At 38.5% G+C, this 20,788-nt stretch overlaps 1 protein-coding gene across 1 annotated transcript; it reads left to right on the plus strand.

The window, feature by feature from the left end:
- Nucleotides 1–5,954: 5,954 nt before the first annotated feature.
- SMT1 (sterol methyltransferase 1) lies at nt 5,955–13,280 on the plus strand. Its single transcript, XM_088953060.1, has 14 exons — nt 5,955–6,327; nt 6,545–6,651; nt 7,372–7,438; nt 8,233–8,306; nt 8,460–8,544; nt 9,027–9,082; nt 11,176–11,230; nt 11,505–11,552; nt 11,712–11,795; nt 11,887–12,003; nt 12,093–12,176; nt 12,309–12,434; nt 12,609–12,706; nt 12,933–13,280. Exons 2-14 carry the CDS (start codon nt 6,569–6,571, stop codon nt 12,982–12,984), a joined length of 1,029 nt encoding a protein of 342 aa, XP_088809186.1. The 5' UTR covers nt 5,955–6,327; nt 6,545–6,568; the 3' UTR covers nt 12,985–13,280.
- The last annotated feature ends 7,508 nt before the right edge of the window (nt 13,281–20,788 follow it).

Raw genomic sequence — 20,788 nt, forward strand, 5'->3', positions numbered from 1 at the left:
TTTTGCTGCCTTACTAATGGCTTCACTTTGTTTGCAGAGGTGCCAATGGATACCCACCAAGCTATTCTAGAATGTGCTCGCGCCATGCAGAAGAAACGGGCCAAGATGCCTCAGATGCCTTTTGATGGGCAGAAGAAGGCCGAGAAGGTCTCTACCCCTGCAAAAGAGGGGGGGGTCTTCCTGCCAGGTCCCTGCCAAGGGGACGAGGGCACAGGTCCTTACCAAAGGGACCTCTTCAACAACTCCCTTGAAGGGAGTCACTCCGCAGATTCCCGCAAAGGAGAAGGGGCTCGTTGAGGAGGGCCAATCGGGGTGAGAGAAGCAAGCGCCGCAACAACCGACCGAGGTGCCGAGAGGACCTAACGACAAGGTCGTGGCAAGGACGAAGAGATCGGTCGAGGGGGCTGTGGGGGGTCAACCGCAGTAGGTGGCCCACACTAGGAGCTCTACTAGTGATTCCTCGAGGGGGTCCCACACAGAGTGGATGGGGTCGTTCTCTGCTCCCATGCCGTTAGAGGAGCTCGCCCAGCGGTATGACTAGATCTTCCGTCCCCAGTGGGAGGTCCACGAGGGGGACTCGATCCGCAATGTGGGAGTTGGCCTAGTGCTGTTAAGTGGGTCCCTATTGTCTTAAGACCGCTTCTAGATGTTGGGGATGGCCCCTAACAAGCTGTACGACCAAGGGTTGTAGAGCCTGGCCTAGGTAACAGTCTGTTCCTCTTTGCTTCTCTTTTTCTTTCGTTTTTTTTGTTGGTTGCTGATTGCTTTCTTGTTGTAGGCCTGCCTTCATTTTGTTGGTCTGGGGGATCGACTGAAGCTGACCCTAACCAATATGGATAGGTTGGAGGCTGAGAAAGACAAGCTTTAGCAAAATGCTACCAACGCCGTAGAGAAGCGCCGCGAGATGCAGTGGTTCTTCGCTGACGAATAGAAGTTCCACAAGGAGGTTGGGGAGAACCTGAAGAAGACACAAGATCTTCTTGCCAAGGAGCAGATTGAGAGGGCTCGGGTAGAGAGTCTCATCTCCGAGGCCGAGTGGCGTCTCCATCAAGCTGAGGAGGGTATCTCTGAGACAAATAGGCAGGTGGCCGATACATAGCGAAGGGCCGAAGAGGCAACTAAGATGGCTGCTGAGGCTGAACAGAAGACGGTTGGTGCCGAGAAGAGGGCTTAGGAAGCAAAGAAGCAGGTTAGCAAGCTGGATGACGTCGCTTCCGGGGCTTATTTGGACGGGATCGAGGACACCTAGAAGGCACACCTGGCGGTGTTTCTGAACTTCGATGTTGAATCTCTGAAGGTGATTTCCGATACTCCCAAAGAGGTTGCTAACTCTACATTTCCTTCTCCAGCTGGTGGCGAGGTTCAAGCCAGAACTTTTATTTTTGTGTAATCGGCTTGAAGGGCCATAGAACAAATTTGTAAAACCAAAAGGATTTTTTTGTACATAATGAAAATCAGAAGAATTTTTTTATCTTTTGCTTCAACTGTTGCACTTGTGTACTATCGCACTTTGTGTTTTGCTGTATTATCTTTCCTTGTATGTTTTCGCATCGTTTTTTGCACTTATGCTTTTGTTGCTGAAGGGTCCTTGCCCCTCCAAAGGAAAAAACACAGCATGGGATGGGCATAGTTCTCTTCGGTTTACTTTGTTCTATTTTTGCGCGTCAGGATCATGGTAAAGGGGTGACCGAGGCAAAGCCTTCGAGGCTGAGCCGGGGCTTGCCTGGCCTAACACCCTTTTAATCATTCACTTAGGTGGGACCGAAGAGGCCTGTGATGAAGAGAGGCCGAAGCGGGGCGCCAAGCTTGCTCGACTTTCTTCCCTTTACTTAAATAGATAGTAAGAGTGGGGTCGAGGCTGAGCTGGGGCTCACCTGTCTCCTATTTTTCTAAGTGTTGGGTTCGGTGGGGCTGAAGTGACCTACCATATTAAGGGGCGGCCGAGATAGACTAGGGTTCATCTGGCTTCGTGGGGCCTAGGTCGAGCAAGGGCTCACCTGGCTCCTGTATCCCAATGTGTTAACCTTGACAAGGCCGAGGTGACCTACCATATTGGTGGGTGGCTGAGATAGAGCTAAGGCTCGTCTAGCTCCATCGGGCCTAGGCAGAGCCAAGGCTGGCTTAGCTCCCATGCCTCCGCACACTTGTTTTGACGGGGTCGAGTGCAACACTCCGATGAGGCTGAGTTCCTTTACTAGTAGCACTAAGTGTAAAAGTTCAGGAGGCTAGCCGCCACCGAGGCGGGGCACTGAGGCACATGGGGCTCTCGACTGTTTTGACATATTCTAACACGCTAAGTCATAGCCAAGGCGTCCGCTACTTGTTCGTTAAGTCTTGGCATCGGTTTAGCGAGGTGGTATAAACTCGGAGGAGGCCTTGCGCCCCTACCAGCCACGAGGCCAAAGAGTTATAAGGACATAGTAGGTAAATGTTCTGAGCACTAAGCCGAAGAGGAACTTTGCTTCATTCATTCCACAGTTTTTAAAAATATATTACAATCATTTGTAGTACATTCGGAGGTTCTCTGAATTCCATGTGCGAGGAACTTTGTAGATGATGTTTTTCTAAAAGAAGTTTTGGATGGCTCGCGCCGTGATGGCGGTGAAAGGCTCGACTTCTTCCCACTTTAGTGAAGTAGTCTACTGCGACGACGAGGTACTTTCTGCCCCCCCCTGGCCGGAGGAAAGGGGCCAAGGAGGTCCATGCCCCATTTGGCGAATAGCAATTGGATGTTAAGGGCTGAGAGTGTGGTGGCTGGCATGTGGCATAAGTTGGCGTGCCTCTGGCATGGATCAAATCTTTGCACCAATCTAGCTGCGTCCTTGTGGAAGGTAGGCCAAAAGTAGCCTCTGGCATGGGTCACATCTTTGCACCAATCGAGTGGGTTATTGCAGATGCCTTCATGAATTTATTGTAACACATAATTGCCCTCCTCCGGATGAAGGCATCGGAGGTAAGGCAAGGTGAAGGATCTTAGGTACAGCTTTCCCTCTAGCAGGGTTTAATGGACTGCCTATCGCCTGAGTCGTTTTGCCTCATTTCTGTCTTCGGGCAGTTGTCCTGTTGATAGGAAGTTGACGATGGGATCCATCCATGAAGGTTCGACCTCTATGGGGAGCACTTGGACTTCTTTGATGGAGGGCTGAAGTAGCTTCTTGACGTGCATAGTCCAGCCGAGGGATCCGCTCGAGGTACTCGCGGACTTGGAGAGAGCGTCGACTCGTGCATTCTCGGCTCATGGGACCCATTGCAGGGAGAAGCATTGAAAGTGACGGGTTAGATCTTGGACTTTGGCGAGGTACTTGGACATGCTTTGTTTTCTGGCCTTGTACTTGTCGTTCACTTGATTTTCCATCAGTTGTGAGTCACTGAAGGCTTCGATATGTGAGGAGCTGAGGTCCTTAGCAAGTTGGAGACCAGCGAGGAGGGCCTCATACTCAACTTCGTTGTTTGATGCTTGAAAGTCAAACCTTAGTGCATACTTTAGGACAATATCATCTTGTGTGAGGAGGATGAGGCCTACTTCGCTTCCCTTAGCATTGGAGGACCCATCGACAAAGAGCTTCTGTCGAGGGTGAGCCTCATCGTCCACATGATCCCCCTTAACATTTTCTAGGGGTTGGCGAAGGGCTCTACTGAAGGTGCACTCCACTAGAAAGTCTACCAGGGCTTGTGCTTTGATCGCGAACCTCGGCTGGTACTGGATGCCAAATTCCGACAGCTCGATGGCCCACTTAGTTAGGCATCCCGAGGTCTCAGGTTTGGCAAGGACGACCTTGAGGGGCTGGTTCATCAGGACCACTACAATGTGGGCCTAGAAATATGGCCGAAGTTTCCTTGCCGAAATCACGAGGGCGAAAGCCAACTTTTTTATCTCAGGGTACCTTGTCTCGGCGTCACAGAGGACCTCGTTGGCATAGTAAACCGACTTCTATACGCCATCTTCCTTGATGAGGACTGAACTAACTGCCTCATCCCCAGCCGAGAGGTATAGGTACAAGGTTTCCCCCTCAACCGGTCGGGCGAGAAGGAGAGGTGAAGTAATGTACACCTTGATCTCGTCAAAGGTGCATTGGCACTCCTCCGTCCACTAGAACTCTTTCAGCTTCTTGATGGCACAGAAGAAGGGTAAGTAGCGGTCAATTGACTTTGACATGAAGCAATTGAGGGCTGCTATTCGGTCGGTGAGTTTTTGGATCTCCTTCACCGTCTGCGGGGTTGCCATATCTAGTATGGCCTGTATCTTCTCAGAATTAGCCCCAATGCCTCTCTGTGTAACGACGAAACCTAGGAAATTGCCTGATGTAACACCGAAGGTACACTTGCTGGGGTTAAGTTTCATGTTATACTTCCACAAGGTGTCGAAGGTTTCAGCTAGGTCTGAGACGTGGGTCTCAACCCCCAGGCTCTTCACTACCATGTCATCCACATAGGCTTCGATGTTCCTCCCCATCTGCTCTTTGAACACCTTGTTAACAAGGCACTGGTAGGTGGCCCCAGCATTCTTGAGGCCGAAGGGATCACATGGTAGCAGTATGTGCCATGCTCGGTGATGAATGAGGTTTTCTCTTCATTGTCTGGGTGCATCTTTATCTGATTGTATCGGGAGAAGGCATCCATGAAGCTAAGCAGCTCGTCCCGTATAGTGGTGTCAATGAGGTGGTCTATCCTCAGCAAAGGAAAACTATCTTTGGGGCAGGCTCGATTAAGGTTTGTGAAATCAATATAGATCCACCATTTCTCGTTAGTTTTCTTTACCATAACCATGCTTGACAACCAGTTAGGCTAGTATACCTCTTGGATGAAACCGACGTCAAGTAGCTTTGCAACTTGCTCCTCTATGGCCTTCCAACGTTTTGGTGCAAGGTTCATTTTCTTTTGCCGAACTGGCTTAGAGCTCGGGTCCACACTCAACTTGTGTGTAATGACCAAGGGGTCTATTTCGAGCATGTCAGCGGCAGACCAAGCAAAGATGTCACCATTGAGTCTTAGGAAATTTATCAGTTCAGATAGGCTCTCAAGGGGAAGGTTGGACCCAATGCAGACTATTTTGTCGGGTTCGTCCTCGTCTGGGGAGACCGAGACAAGGCCTTCAGCCGGTTGGCTCCTCCCTAAGGTCGATACCCTCTAGTGGTAGAGCTTCTTTATTCTTGCCCTTTAGTGCTGCCACATAACACTGATGGGCGGCATATTGGTCTCCACGAACGACCCCGATGCCACACCCGGTGGAGAACTTCAAGGTGAGGTGGTAGGAAGAAATGACTACCTGGAGTGCGAGAAGGGTTGGCCTCCCCATTATAGCGTTATAGGATGAGCCAATCTTGAAAACATCAGGTGACTAATTTGTAGTTTTTCCGGTCCGACCATCCATTCCAGTCCAATTTTGAAAACATTGGTTAACACCTTTTATAAGAAGGAATTAAATAAAATGAAAAGTAATAATACTTTATACTTTAGAGATAGATCAAATTCGAAAATAGGAGTGCTTTAGTTAAGAAAAAAATATATAAAATTCATTTATATAATGTAACTTCAAATATAAAATTTAACGAAAGGGAATTGAAGTAAATATCTTAAATATAGGTCTTAAGCTAAGCTGGTAATTCAACTTATATTTTTGCCCTCGTAATAAGGGAGGGATCAAATACAAAATATAGGTATTTTAATAAAGAAAAAGTTCAAAATCTAGACCTTATTGTATAGATAAAGATATAGTTTAAGAATTTAAAAAGAGATTAATATAACAAAATTTGTATGACAAACTTTTTGGATGATATCGTATTGAACAAAGATGCATATTCGGCCAATTTCAACATTTTAGTTTTTATGCGTTTTCTTATTAGTGGTTCGAATGATAAGACCCATCTTTCCCATTCTACAAGAAAAAATAAAGAGAAAGTTATAAAAAAAAAGAAAGTGATAAAAGAAGGCCCATTATTATCCTGTGCTGAATCGTCATTCTCCCTTTACAAAACCTGGCTCCAATACCCGTTGTTTTTTTAATTACAATTACAAAGTGGATGAATATAATTGAAAAAAATATGTAAATGCAAATCCTATTGACTTTTGAGCGTTGATCGCTTATTCCGGTTTGGCCTTGGGCAGTTGGGCCCCATTGTGCCATTTGGTATTTGAGGATAGACGATACACTCTGTTTCTGCTCTGTCTCTTCTACTTCTTTCTCTCCACCACCACCACCACCGGTCTCCTTCTCTCTCTCTTTCGTATCCAACTTTTAAAGGAGCTCGTTTTATTCGTCGTAGGATCTCCAGTGTGTTCTCTTGCTCTCGGCAGGCTTTTTTTGGGCTTTTAGATTCGGTCCTCGATGTAAGTTCTCTATGCTTCGTTAATGGCGTCAGTTTGATTCTAGAAAAGACGGCATTGTTGTAGACAACTTGGTGATGTTTGAAGAACTTTTATCTTTCGCTCTTTTCTTCTTGAGAAAACTTCTGATCCTTAGACAGTTTGACTATTGCTTGTTGGCACGACTGTTGGGAAAGAGATGTGATTTTTAATGCGTTTTGGAATTTTGAGTGTTTCTCAGATCTGTGTTTTGGAGGATTGAAAAATGTCGAAAACTGGAGCTTTGGATCTCGCATCTGGCGTTGGCGGAAAGATTGAGAAAAAGGAAGTTCTTTCAGCTGTTGATAAGTATACTCTCTTTTTCCTAGTATCTTAGTTGGACGTGCATGTTTGCCTTAATTGAATGAATTAGGGCTCTTTGATCAGATCAACGAAGTTACGTCAGTGACATCTGATCAACGAAGTTAATCATTGAAAAGTCACGGAAGAATTAGGACTCTTTGATCTGATTTACTGGATACAATATCTATATTCCTTGAATGGCTATTATATGATCTTAAACTCTTAAGAATGTAGACTTACAAACAGTCTTCTAGATCTTACATTTTCTTCCGTGTCACTTTGATGCCGTTTTTTGTTTTGTTGTTTTTCTGTGTTGTACTTTTCAGTACGATTACCACGAACTTCCATTATAACATTATAGTTCAGCTTCTGTCTTTTGATTTTCAACACTGGATTTATTCCACTTGGCCCAGTCTTGCTGTGCTTTTAAGTTGAGCTTTGAATCACAACTTACTCGAATGAAAAGAATTTCGAATTGAATATTTTTGTGTTCCCGGTACAGGAAAAAAACTATTTTTTTGCTCCCGGGAATACCAGATTCGTTCACATGGAATGTTATAAAATATGCCCTAAATCGCTTAATTAGTGTTTTATGTTCATTATCCATAATTTGCACTCTGTAGTGTGTTTATTTTGGTTTCTATGTTACTTATTCAGTATCAAGTGTCATCAAGGATGCTTGGTGTTTTTGAGTGATATCTGACGTAATTCTGGCTAATAATCCAGGTACGAGAAGTATCATGTATGTTATGGAGGTGATGGGGAAGAAAGAAAATCTCACTATACTGACATGGTAGAGTATCTGTTCTTCTGGTCTCCCAATCCAATGTGAAACTTGTAGACCAATTATCCTTCTGTTTTAAAACATATGTATTTTGGGATAAATTCCCACTTTTGGCTCCAAACACATTCTATTCCGAATAAACTGCATTTTGTGATAAAACCCAACAATTCCTATGATCATCTTGACATGCAAGAAGTGAAAAAAGTGCATTGTCTGATCTGATGAACACTGCATAGAGGCTATACCATTGACAATGTGGGTACATCATCTACTTTATTTTTAAGATATTGCTTCAAGTAGTTGGAAATCAATTTTCTGATGAACACTGCACATATAGTCAGGGTTGGAATTTCGTGCTCAATTAATTGTTCATGTTTTAATAATGAAGAAGCCTGCACTGAAACAGCACTTGCTGAGCCTAATAGTATTTCCCTTTTCTTTGGTATTCTCCTTAATGTTTCTTCCTTGCTTCCATGGTTATGTTTACATAATGCCTAAGAAGATGGGAGTGAGATGTCTGTTATATTACCATGGTTTAGTGAATATTACAAGGGATATTTTCAATGGGAAGTTGTGCCTTTTACAAAGTGTTACATCTTTGCATTTCCAAATTTTTGATTATATAAAATACCATTCAACATAGCAAGGTAATATGAAAGTTTATCATTATCATTATTATTGGACATGGAACCCATCTTGGTGATTCATTTGCAGAAAAACTTGAGTTTTTCTTTTTTTCCAATTCTTCATTTATTTTCCTGCAAACAATTTAATCTGCTATTTCTGTTTCATATGTATTTTAGGTTAATAAATACTATGATCTTTCAACCAGCTTCTATGAATTTGGGTGGGGGGAATCCTTCCATTTTGCATCCAGGTTAGCGTATATTAAGTGATTTATTTTTTTGATCAATGTGTATATTAAGTGATTTAAGTCCTTTCTTCTACAAAGTTTACCGTGATCTGGATACGCATTTTAAGGTTGTATTTCCAGTTTTACCAATGAAAAGTGCAATCTGTATATCTGCAGGTGGAAAGGTGAGTCACTTCGAGAAAGCATCAAGCGTCATGAACACTTTCTTGCTTTACAACTAGGTCTGAAACCTGGACAAAAGGTTTGTTTTGCTCAATTGTTCTTCTGCTGTAACGTGAAAATCCCTCAATCATCAAAGTGGTGTTTTCTGGGAGGTCCAGGGCCAACTCAACCATGTCTTAAGCATAGAAGAGCCAACTAAGATCAACCCAACCTGAACTGACCCAACCAGAGCCTAGTTGCTAGCCAAAAGCACAACTAGGGTTGTATCACAGAATCAGGCCAATCTGGGTGCTCTATACAATAATATGAATAAAGGGTACTTGAAATTATGACTATTAATATGACAACGGAGGTCCTACTAAAGATACTTGACAGCTTAATTAGTGATTGAAAAGTTGAAGTTCTTGAGACATGCACCAACACGGAGAGGAAATCCAGCCTGATCCAACCTAAATCTTGGATTTGCTAGGCCTGGTTCTGGTCGGCCCAACCCAAGTTGCACTCCCAGTAGTTCCAGTTGGTGCATCTTGGTGAAGTTGAATATTTGCTTTGCCATTGCAGGTGTTGGACGTAGGATGTGGCATTGGTGGGCCATTAAGAGAAATTGCTAGATTCAGGTAACCTACTTAATTGACATGTATGGATTATGGGACTTCTTTTTTGTCCTAGAAAATTAAAATCCTTGATTTTGAAGATTGGGTTATTAATTTGTAACATTACAAATAGAAGAAAGCTGAATGAAATCTATTCTTTCTTTTTATTTTTATTCCTCTAGCTGGACATTCTGTTTGGTTCTGGTATTTAGTTTGGAATATCCTGTTGTTTCCTGATGATTATTACATTATTATTTAAATTTAAATTGGTAGAGGGGTGATCATCAGGTTCTGGTAGTTCCCAACATTTTTTTTTGCTTGAAACTTCAAAAGATAGTTCTCAAGTCTCAACATGCAAAACTCATTGGGTTAATATAATAGATAGCAATATTTATATATATATATTTATATAGAAATGATGGCTGTTTGTGAGTCTTGAAACTGTAAAGTTTGAGAACTATGATGCCCAGAATCCCTAGATATGGATATGGGAAATGGGATATGCCTCTCCATTTCATAAGTCCTGGACATGAATAAGGGCAAGGTCATTTCATGCAATATGGTTATATCATGCTTATATTATCTTACTCTTGAAGTTAAATTTCATTTCTCAACACTTCGCCTTTCCAAATTTAATTAAAATTCTAACATATACAGTTTTTTATAGTATAATTAGTTATAACATACCATGTTATTTGTTTTAAGGCATTAAATGCTATAGTATAGAGTACATGTAGGCGTGTCTACAGTATTCGGTGTTGTATCTGATGAGTATCATGTCTGACACTGGTATGCTTGGCATGTAAAGGTATCCGGGTATCATAGTCTGATAACCGTCCCTCTATCATGCGTGTAACAAATATTTTCCTAGGCAAGAACAAAATTTGCTTAAGACAGAAAAGGACGATAAATAGAACTACTAACAGAAGGAACTGGCCCGTATTTTAAGGAGGGTACACAGAAAGAAATTGAGTGAGATAGAATGCAATATAGGCCTGCTGTGAAATTCAGCCCAGTGACTCCACTTTTATCAAGCTCATTCTCCCAACTATTAGACAACTGAGAGAACAAGGTGGTCAACCTGGATTCCAAGGCTCTGGCAACTCATAACTCAAAAGATATCCTCCAAGGAACCCAAAAAAGGATGGACCTAGCAAATAATCTACTTGAGACTTGAGAGTCCTCTGATATCCGCTCTATCATAACCATGGAGATATGTGAACCTTAGCCCTAGGTCCAATGCTAAATTTTCATCTCTAGAGGCTGGATTACCAATAGAACATCAACATCCATCTGAGGTACTTCAGCACATTTTTGGACTGGAGAGGACCAAGGCTATGAGATCTGCCTAAATGAGAAGAATTCACAACCTAAAACCCATCCTCATTAATTATCAAGATGTTTTTTCAATAGTTACTATCATTTTTTTAATAGATACCCAATTTGCTACACCTATCTTTATCTTGGATCAACTTCTCTCTTAGAAATTCTGCCTGTTCCTTGGCTTCCAAGCACTTCGAAATATAGCCAAAGGTGAGCTCTTGCAGCTTGTCTTTTCCCTTGTCCTGAAAGGAGCCTGATACCATCACAAACTTGGTCTAGGCAGCATACTCAAGAGTTCTGGTTTCAGCATTTATGCTTTTTATCTTCTCACTATTAAATAATAAATAGTTTTTTTATTTCAGTTACTGATGAACATATTTATTTCTTCTGGCATTTTTGAGTATAAATAGCCACCTTTTTTTGTATCAAGTCAAAGTGGTAGGTCTATTAGTTATATTTCTTTGTAATGTGAAGAAGGTACACCGAATATTGTGAAATGGGGGTAAAATGTTATATGCCCTAAGATAAAAAGATGTCAAACATGGTTCATAACTGGGTAATAAAAAAAGAGGTTGAGATCCACCCACAACTTTTCTCTCTTCTTTCCATGTTGAAAATAAACTTTTGGTGTCTGCCCACTTTTCTCCCACAAAAGAAAAAGGTCTGGCTATGACAAAATACTACATTGAGTGCCATTGATTTTATCTTTGTTATCTTGGAAAATTCAGTTGGTTATTCAAGTTAGTTGCTTCTGAACTTTGAGCATCACAAATTTGTATGGTGTTCTATTGCAGCTCAACATGCATCACAGGATTGAACAACAATGAGTACCAAATATCAAGAGGAATAGTATGTTTTCCACATTTTTTTTGGGTTCAATAATATGTTTTTTTTGCTTCTCCAACTGTTTAATTGATTTTTGTTCTCTCTTTGCGCAACATGAAAACCTCTTAAAATAGCTCTAGAATATATTAATTCTTGTATTCTGGTACTGTTTAGAAATTCCCATCATAATAATTTATTTTCACATTTTTTTTGGATAAATGTTTTCAACTTTTATAACTACTTAATAGATTTGTTGTCTTTGTAGCATTTGTACTAACAACTTTCAGTTGTTTCTTAGGAATTGAATCACATTGCCGGAGTGCATAAGACCTGCAACTTTCTGAAGGTTGCCACTTTCTTCGGTCATTTTACTGAACTATTTGTGGTGTAACCCTTTATGTGCATATACATTTTCCCGAGTTTTCTTTTGGTCTGGAACTTAGTTCTAATAGTATGTCCTTTTGGATTCTGGACCTTTATGGTTGTTGTTTTATGATTATTGAAGGCTGACTTCATGAAAATGCCACTTCCTGACAATACTTTTGATGCAATATATGCAATAGAAGCTACTTGTCATGCACCAGATGCGGTATGTTTTCTTAATGTAATTAAATTTAAATCCATATATATTATATGTTGTGTTCAATGTATCTGATCTCTTTCTTTTATGGGTGGAAAAGCTTGGATGCTACAAAGAGATTCATAGAGTATTAAAGCCTGGCCAGTATTTTGCTGCATATGAATGGTGCATGACTGATTCCTATGACCCCAATAATGCAGTCCACCAGAAAATCAAGGTATTGTATTGCCAGATGCACAATAACCTTCAACCGTTTCCTCCAATTCATTTTTCCATGTACGTATAGACTTACTCCCATAAATGCAGGCTGAAATAGAGCTAGGTGATGGCCTTCCAGACATTCGATCAACAAAGCAGTGTCTTGAGGCTCTGAAACTTGCAGGCTTTGAGGTGAGTAGCATGATCATTGCACATTCCATTAATTTAGTTATACTGGAAAAATAGAAAAAGAAAGGAAAAAGAAAAAGTAGAGACATGTATATATTGGTATGACATGGAGATGGTCTGTCATTATTACCTAAGGTGATATGGGAGAAGGATCTTGCTGTGGACTCACCTCTGCCGTGGTATTTGCCTTTGGATGCAACCCATTTCTCGCTAAGTAGCTTCCGTCTGACAGCTCTGGGACGTTTCTTGACCAGAAACCTGGTAAGATATCATGCTTCTGTCACATTTATATTGAACTCAAAAGTTTGAAAAATCATCCATAATGCTGCTGTTGCAATGGATATAGAAAAATGCCATTTCTCCTTGTATATTATTCTTTTCCCGATTTTTACAATTCTATGGTGTTTATAAGTGCCAACTTCCCTGCTTTTGTAGGTCAAGTTCTTAGAATTTGTGAATCTTGCTCCAGAAGGAAGTCAAAGAGTTCAGGCTTTCTTGGAGAAAGCTGCAGAGTCACTTGTTGAAGGTGGAAGGTGAGATTCTTTCTGTACATGCTCATCTCTCTCCAAATCCTTGGTACTTGAGAAGATCTCTCTCTCTCTCTCTCTCCCCCTCCCCTCTCTCCCTCCAAGAGAGAACATATTCTGTTTTTTTGGGGTGGGGGGGGGTGTTAACAAAGATGAATTGTCTTGTTACCCTCTCTGTTTAATGGGCTAATTGTTCCAGATACTTAAATGTATTCTTAAATGGTTCATACAGGAGGGAGATTTTTACACCAATGTACTTTTTCTTGGCTCGCAAGCCTCATTAGAACAACGGCGAATCTGGCAGTGCAGTAGAATCTTCTTAAAGTTAGTATATTGTTATCTTTATTTTCTTTGCCTACCTTTCCCTTCAAGAAGCAGAAATGGATCCAAAGAAAATTAGTTTACCAGGTGTGCTGCTTTTGCTCTTTAATTTCCGTGATATTCTGGCTAACAACAATGTATGATGTAAGAAGACCAAGCTAGGCAGTTAAGCTTTTGTAAGTTGAAGGATATCTTAGACTTTGACTACTGGTTTTGCCACCTGCTGATATATCTTAGTTCTTGCTTTTTGCGCTGGTTACATGGTCAGGAATGCATGGCATTTATTGCCTGGACAATATTCTGAGATGAAAAGTGTTCTCGGTTTAAATGTGACTTGTGGAAGAATGAAAGAAATTCGAAGTCTCATGGGCGCCCCACAGCACATCACAGCCATGTATTTGGAACATCTCCCCACATGTACATCTCAGCATGCATTGGGGACGTCTCACGTACTTGTCATTGGGAGATGTTTCGTGGGGCGCAAATGTGAACTCAAGTTATTGGAGCCTAAGGGTAGCGTCTAGATCTGCTGCACTTTCATTTCTATATTTGCTTCATTAAGCAATCAGCATGTGACAGGTGTTCATTACACGTGTGTAAAGATTCATACATGTGGGAATGTTCCATGGGTAGCAATAGCAAGCGTAGGAGAGAAAAGAGTAGCAGATCTGGACTCATAAGATTAGGCCAATCAGATTAACCTAGTAGAGAGTTTGATTCCTGTATATATTTATATGGTGATTTGGGGAAGGGGGCGGAGTGACCGGATTCTCTGTAAACTAAAGCTCTAACCACACTCTGCAAGTATGGGAATCTTGTCCTCCATTGGGAACATTTCCCCTTGGATTTAACTTGTACGGGAGATGTTCCCCATGTGCCGATGGATAATGTCATAGATTCTGCTTACAGGAGATCTGAGGCTCAGGAGTGGGATGGTACAAATGTGGTGGAAAAGAAATAGCTGGTCGGATAATGAAATCAGGTGCAGTGCAGAATGAAGCAATGTATGCACAGTTTTTGCTTACCTAGAAAATATTCTTCGAGCTTCAAAGGATGATACATTCCACATAGCACATAATGAAACCAAGTGCAGTGCATAAATACTGGGGGGGAATGATGAGGATTGAGGTTCAAATTATTAACATACCAGTATGACAGTCGTGTTTTGTATTGATTAACTTGGAAATGGATGCATCTTGTAATACGTTTTGGATGTAAAGCTCATTGAAGTATATATTATTATTATTATTTTATTTATTGTTGGTAAATACACTATATAGTAAAAATTGGCTAATTTGGCTTGTATCAGTCTAGGTTGATTTCGATTTGGTTGGTCGGTTTAAAAGATATAAATTAAAAAAATTAAATTTATGATATAAAAATTATATTATAAATTATTATTTAAAATGTAAATATTAATACATATCTATGACCGGTTTGTTTGATTTTGGTTGGTTTATAAATGACCAAAGCAAAACTTATCCAATTTGGTCGGGTTGGAAAATTTTGAATCAAAGTCGATCGAAAATACTAAAAAATCAACAAACTTGGTTGAATTGGTTGATTTCATCAACTTGATAAACAACCTTAGCTAAAATTAATTATTGTAATTTTTGTATCGTAAAAAGATTTAAAAAATAGGACTTTTTAAGGAACTGTGAAAAGAAAGAAATAGTAAGATTTTTGAAGGTCAAAGGTGCTCCTTAGATGAGTTGGTGGTTCGGGCAATAGCTACTATACATTCTTGGCTGTCAGCCAAGGATTCTTTTAAGCATGTCCCCCACCATCAGTATTTTGGTCTGAGTTTTTTGTTTACTTGATTAGCTGGGGGGTCTCTTGTATGTATTCCGGACATACCTGTCTTTTGTTGGCTTTCTGTATAGTTTCTAGCTGTACATGGAGTTTTTGTGGATTGACAACTGTGATATTAACAGTTACACTTATTAATACAATTACCTTATTTTTCTTTAAAAAAAATTGAAAAGTAGTATATAAAATATAAATAATTATTAATTATTTAAAAAATTAAAAATATAAAACAATTGTATACTCATATATACTTTCTACTGTTTAGTTTTCACTTAACAAATTCTGTGCATCACATGGGTCCCTGCTAGTAGCTTATTAGAATAAGCACTTATTTTGAGCTAGGATCACACCCATAAGAGTTTATTTATATTTGGGAAATAAGTCCAAATAAGTGCTATTCGTGAAATTAAGTGCGTATTTCAGAAATCCAAAATTTGGGTTTATTTGAAGTGCTTATTTAATAAATGCTTATTTTCTTTTTGGTTTGTCTTGGCCTGTTACATTATTGTTTTTTTATACAAGGTCCGTTACATTATTTTAAGTAATTATTAATAAACACTTATTTTTAAATTAACATACAAACTCCCACCTTGCATTAGATTCAATGTCAAAAGCTCAATAGATACATTGAGCTTTTGACATAAGATCTGGGCAGCCCGAAGACTGTTTGGTAGGCGCGCATATTTCCTTGCGTTGTTTCGGGTCTTTCCACGCGAGATTAAAACGTGGAAAATGCGGGAAGCTTTATTTAGAGCTTCCTGAAATCAACCTAAAATGAGCTTCCTACGTTTTTTTGGCGCTCCATCTTTTGACAATGAGATCTTCCGCGTGCCAAACGGGAATAGACCAATTTTCGGTCTTTCCGACTTATAAGTAGCTAAACGACCACACAAAAAGACATGCCAAATGGGGTCTTAATAATGTGAAACACCGATATAATTAATTAATGGAGTTTGTGGAATGATGAATGGACTAATCATTTTTTATATATAAAATATAATCTTTAGTTCTTTAGTATATAGAATGCCTATAATTAATATTTATATAAATAGCACTATATAAAGATGATACTTATTCCGATAAATATTTTAAAGAGGTAGGGTAAAATATTCTTCCAAGACTTGTTCTGTTAGGAACTACTGATAACAATTTGATTTTTCTAGTCATTAGAATGCATTTGTCCATAAACTTCTGCACAATTTGAAGAGTTTTATACACTGTATATGCCACAGCTACTTCTACATCGATCAACAATAGGAATAGGATGCACCCCAACTCCAAAAATTTTTCCACCAAAAATACAATAAAAATAAAAAATAAAAAGCCTCCACAAACTTCATCTAACAACCAACGATCGCCCATGCAATCATAGCTACTTCCACCTTCGATGAACCATCATAGTAATTAAACAGTTGTATTGGTATGGTGTACAAACCCATCTGTTAACCTTTTGCAGAATCATTCAAATTCTCAATCCTGGTACGTTCAATCCATACATGATTCACCCACAAACTTATTTATTTATTTATTTTGGATAATGGTCCAATCACTGACATAGAAATCCTCTAGAATGTCCACAAAATGAAGCACTTAAATTAAAAAATCAATGCAAACAACCTCCAATTAAAATAGTGTTGTGCAGCCATTTTATCAACAAGCTAGATTCAACCATGTCTGACTAATAGCTAAGGCTCAACCCAGATGAGTATAGTGGCAATACCGTGTGGTGGCGTTGCTGGTGAGAGGTAGTCGTTTGTGGATTGAAGACGTTAGTGGTTGGGTGGTACAGGGAGTGCAGGCCTCTATAACGTTTTTGGGTATGGCACACATTTACACATTCAGAACAGAGCAATGGACAATAATGGACAGAATTCGGTTTTGGGAAAAAATAACTCCCACATATTGTAAAATGCTAACGGATTTGGACGAAATGCTAACCTAGGGGAGGCTTTTGTCTTGTGACATCACAAAGCATGGGAGGTCTTAATCCAATTTGAAAAAGGAGGGGATGTTTTTGTATTTAGGATAAAAATAAAGGGGGGTTTTAGTCTTTTACCCCTTTTTAACTAGTAATTAAATACATGCGTTGCACATAATAAATTTTTCTTCATATCAATTACTTGAATTTTAGATATATATCATAGTTAAGATAGAAAATGAAAATTTACAAAAGTAATAACATGATTAAAAATAAATTTAAATGCTTGTAGTAAGTATGCATATGCATTTCATATGGAAATTTTAAATTATAATAACAATTATTATTATTAAATTTTTATTCTATTTTTGTTATAAATAAAAATAATTTCTATTTTAATAATAATTTTTATTTAATATGATGAATTTATACCATTAGAAATGTTTCAAAATATTTTCAACAAAATTCTATACTTTTCACTTTTTGTCTTCTATCTTTTTTTTTTTAAATATTTATTATTCAATTCGGTTATGGCATCATGGATTTCTTTGAAAAGTTAGACCATTGATCCACCATCCAAATAAGAAAATAACTTTGCTTTTAGATCAGTTTTAAATATTATATTTTATCTACATTATATAAATAACTTTAACTTATTACACTTAATTTTAGTTTCACATAATTAATATATAATTTTTTATATTTTTTTGATTACTTATACTTTTAATTTTTAAAAATTTATTATTTAACTATCATATCTAATGCATAATATTACAGATATACCCAATAATGAATGCATAATACTTGCTTCATGCATACTTATTGGGAAACCAACGAGGTAGCGCCCATTTGGGAAGGAAAGCCAATCACGAGGTCCACACAGAAACTCAAGTAAGGAAAGCCAATCACTGTATTTCAGACGCCAAAAGCATGGTTGAAATAGGAAGCTATTCTATTGTGAATAGCTTCTCTGGAACATGGGTACCTGCTCAACTACCATGGCTGAATCACCCCAACTCGCCACTAATGCAGAAACCCTCCCAGACGTGTTCTTAGTTGATCTATATGGTGTTCGGCACCGGAGCTTGAGGTGTTCATGGTTAATCGAAACGGGCCGATTTTTTAAAATATTACTGGTTTCTAGAAAACTAATAATCAAAGCCGATCAGTTAACTGATTGACTGGTTTGGTTAACCATTGGTTCAGTTCATTGATTTTTTGGTTTTTTATATTTATAATATACATTGTAAAAGATATATAAATATATAATAAAAACTAGAAATATATATAAAGTATTATATTTTAAATAATAAACGATATATTATTTATTATGAATATACATATATGTAATACATATTTATTAATTTATAATATATAAAATGTATAATATACATAAATATACATAAAAATATATAGAAATATATGTATACTAGTTAGTTCAGTTAACTGCCGGTTTTGTATATTGGTTAAAACCAAAACCGAACCAGTACCTTTGGTTTTTAAAAATGCTAAACCGAAACCAAACCAGATTGGTTCAATTAATCAAAATTTTGGTTCTGTTTCAATCAGCTTTTTCGGTTTAGTTCGAGTTTTCGATTTTCTTGCTCACCCCTAACTGGATCGTTTTATAAACGTTATGTTTCACATGTGGGTCCCAATTTGCAAGTGTTTCATTTCATCTGTTTTTTGAAAAACACAAAAAGAAAATCAGGTTGCAAGTTAATTGGCCATTTATATTATAATACATTTATAAATAGTCTTGGACCAACTTGACACTTTTTGAGAGTTCGAGTAATGAAGCGACATATTTGAAAGGTCAGATACTAACTTGACACTACCCTTAAAATTCAGAGTAATAAAATGGAATTTTCCCTTACAAAAATGTGAATTTGAAAAACATGATTGACAAATGCAATTTTCTTATCAATTCCATTTAATAATTGCTGATGTGGCACACACATGATAAATCAACAGAAAAAACATTTGTGAAAAGCTCCAGTAATGAAGCGACATATTTGAAAGGTCAGATACTAACTTGACACTACCCTTAAAATTCAGAGTAATAAAATGGAATTTTCCCTTACAAAAATGTGAATTTGAAAAACATGATTGACAAATGCAATTTTCTTATCAATTCCATTTAATAATTGCTGATGTGGCACACACATGATAAATCAACAGAAAAAACATTTGTGAAAAGCTCCAGTGCCAAACACCCACCGATAATCAGCAATGGACTTTGGTGCAAATTATGATAAAGATGGCTCGGAGTTGAAATCGGAATCGAAATACTTTAGAATCCGAATCAGAATGCTTTAATCCTATAATTTGTTTGGTTCATACAGAAATAGGAATAAGAATTAAAATCAGTGGGAATGAGATTTAATTCTTAAGAGAGGGCACAAAATGGTCATTCCTCAAATGGGGGAATGTCACTCCAGTAGAAATGGGAATTAGATTCTGATTCCACCCAATCAAACAATTAGAATCGGAATAGTCCATTTTGATTCCGATTCCATACCCCTAATCCCACAAACCAAACAAGACCTTTGTAATGTGAAACACGAGGTAATTAATTATTGGAGTTTGTAGAATGATGAATGGATTAATCATCTTTATATATAAAATATAATCTTTACTATATAGAATGCCTAAAATTAATATTTATATCAAGGATATTTTAATAGCACTATATAAAGATGAAACTTGTTTTGTAAATATTTTAAAATTTTGGAGTGACACTATTAGGTAGGTTTTCCTACATTTTTTTTTTCTTTTCCCTACTTTTTCTCTTAAAACAAACAAACATAGCCTTAGTGTAAGGAAAAGGTAAGAAAATGTATCTGGCGTTGAGTTGGCGTTACATGTGCTCGATTAGCAATCCAATGGATTGGTGTGATATGAACCTTAGTAGGTCTGTAGTTGAGATAAAATTAATAATGTCCTCCATGTGAGCGCTTACCAAAAAACAGCAAACCAGGTTCTACTTAATTACCACTACACATGACTCCAAAGTTTTGAATATGAGTTATGGGTCAGCAGTCTTATTTATTTATTTGATTTCATGGTTGCCCGGCAGTGATATGTAACCGAATATATTTCATGAATTCTGAGTGTGACTTCTGAAAAGATTTGAATGGGCAGAGGCAAAGGGAAGGCGGCGGCGTTGGTGGTCATTCCTATGCCTAATACCACTACTTTTGCTTCCGCCTCTAGTAATGTTGTCGGAGGTGGATAAAGATAGAGGCGACAACAGTGCTAATAGGCAAAGGTGGTGGTATTGAATAGAGAAATGACCACCAGCACCGCTATCACCACCTTTGCCTCTGACAATGTTACCGGAAGTGGCGGCAAACAGCGATGGACGACAATGCTGATGAATAGATCGTAAAAGGAAAAAAGATGAACAGTATTTTTTATAAGTGATATATTTTTAAAAACTTAACCTATTTTTTATTTTTTTTTAAAAGTATTACTTGATATTAGGGCCTTAAAGTATTATCTGTTAGAATCCCATTTTTTTTAAGCCATGGACTATGTGCCCCAAATTATTATTATTATTATTATTATACAACTGTTCATACTTTTGTCTTTTTATATATGATGAACCAATCACCTTCACAAAGTTCGGAGACGACAGGTGGTAATTCACCGTAGCAAGAGAAAGGAGGTACGCAACTTCTTTTCTAGTTCAAATCCTCTGAAATTTCGTTTAAAGATGGGTTGTAAAATAAAAAAAAAAAAAATCAGGGGCATACTTGATAAGATTGCATCAGATATATCCAAGTTCAACCTCAGGGAGAGGCTTGTAGACAACAGGCCTTCTACCCACGTCTGAGGTTATCGGACGAGAAAAGGATAAAGAGGAGATTGTAAAGCTTTTACTTAGCAGTTGTGATGATGAAGATAAGGAGAAGGTTGGCATAATAGCGATAGTTGGGATGGGGGGTTAGGGAAGACCACAGTGGCTCAGTTGGTTTACAATGAACCTAGTGTTGTAAACCACTTCACCAACCTAAGAATGTGGGTGTGCTTGTCGG

Source organism: Nelumbo lutea, chromosome 7 (genome assembly GCF_056320005.1).
Source record: "Nelumbo lutea isolate HS-2025 chromosome 7, American lotus-T2T, whole genome shotgun sequence".
Lineage (NCBI taxonomy): Eukaryota > Viridiplantae > Streptophyta > Magnoliopsida > Proteales > Nelumbonaceae > Nelumbo > Nelumbo lutea.

Bases quoted from the DNA above. Each gene is read 5' to 3' on its own strand.
- SMT1 (XM_088953060.1), top strand. From the start codon at position 6,569: ATGTCGAAAACTGGAGCTTTGGATCTCGCATCTGGCGTTGGCGGAAAG. The intron at 6,652-7,371 runs GTATACTCTCTT...CTAATAATCCAG, and splicing joins GTTCTTTCAGCTGTTGATAA to GTACGAGAAGTATCATGTAT. The intron at 11,231-11,504 runs GTATGTTTTCCA...GTTGTTTCTTAG, and splicing joins ACCAAATATCAAGAGGAATA to GAATTGAATCACATTGCCGG.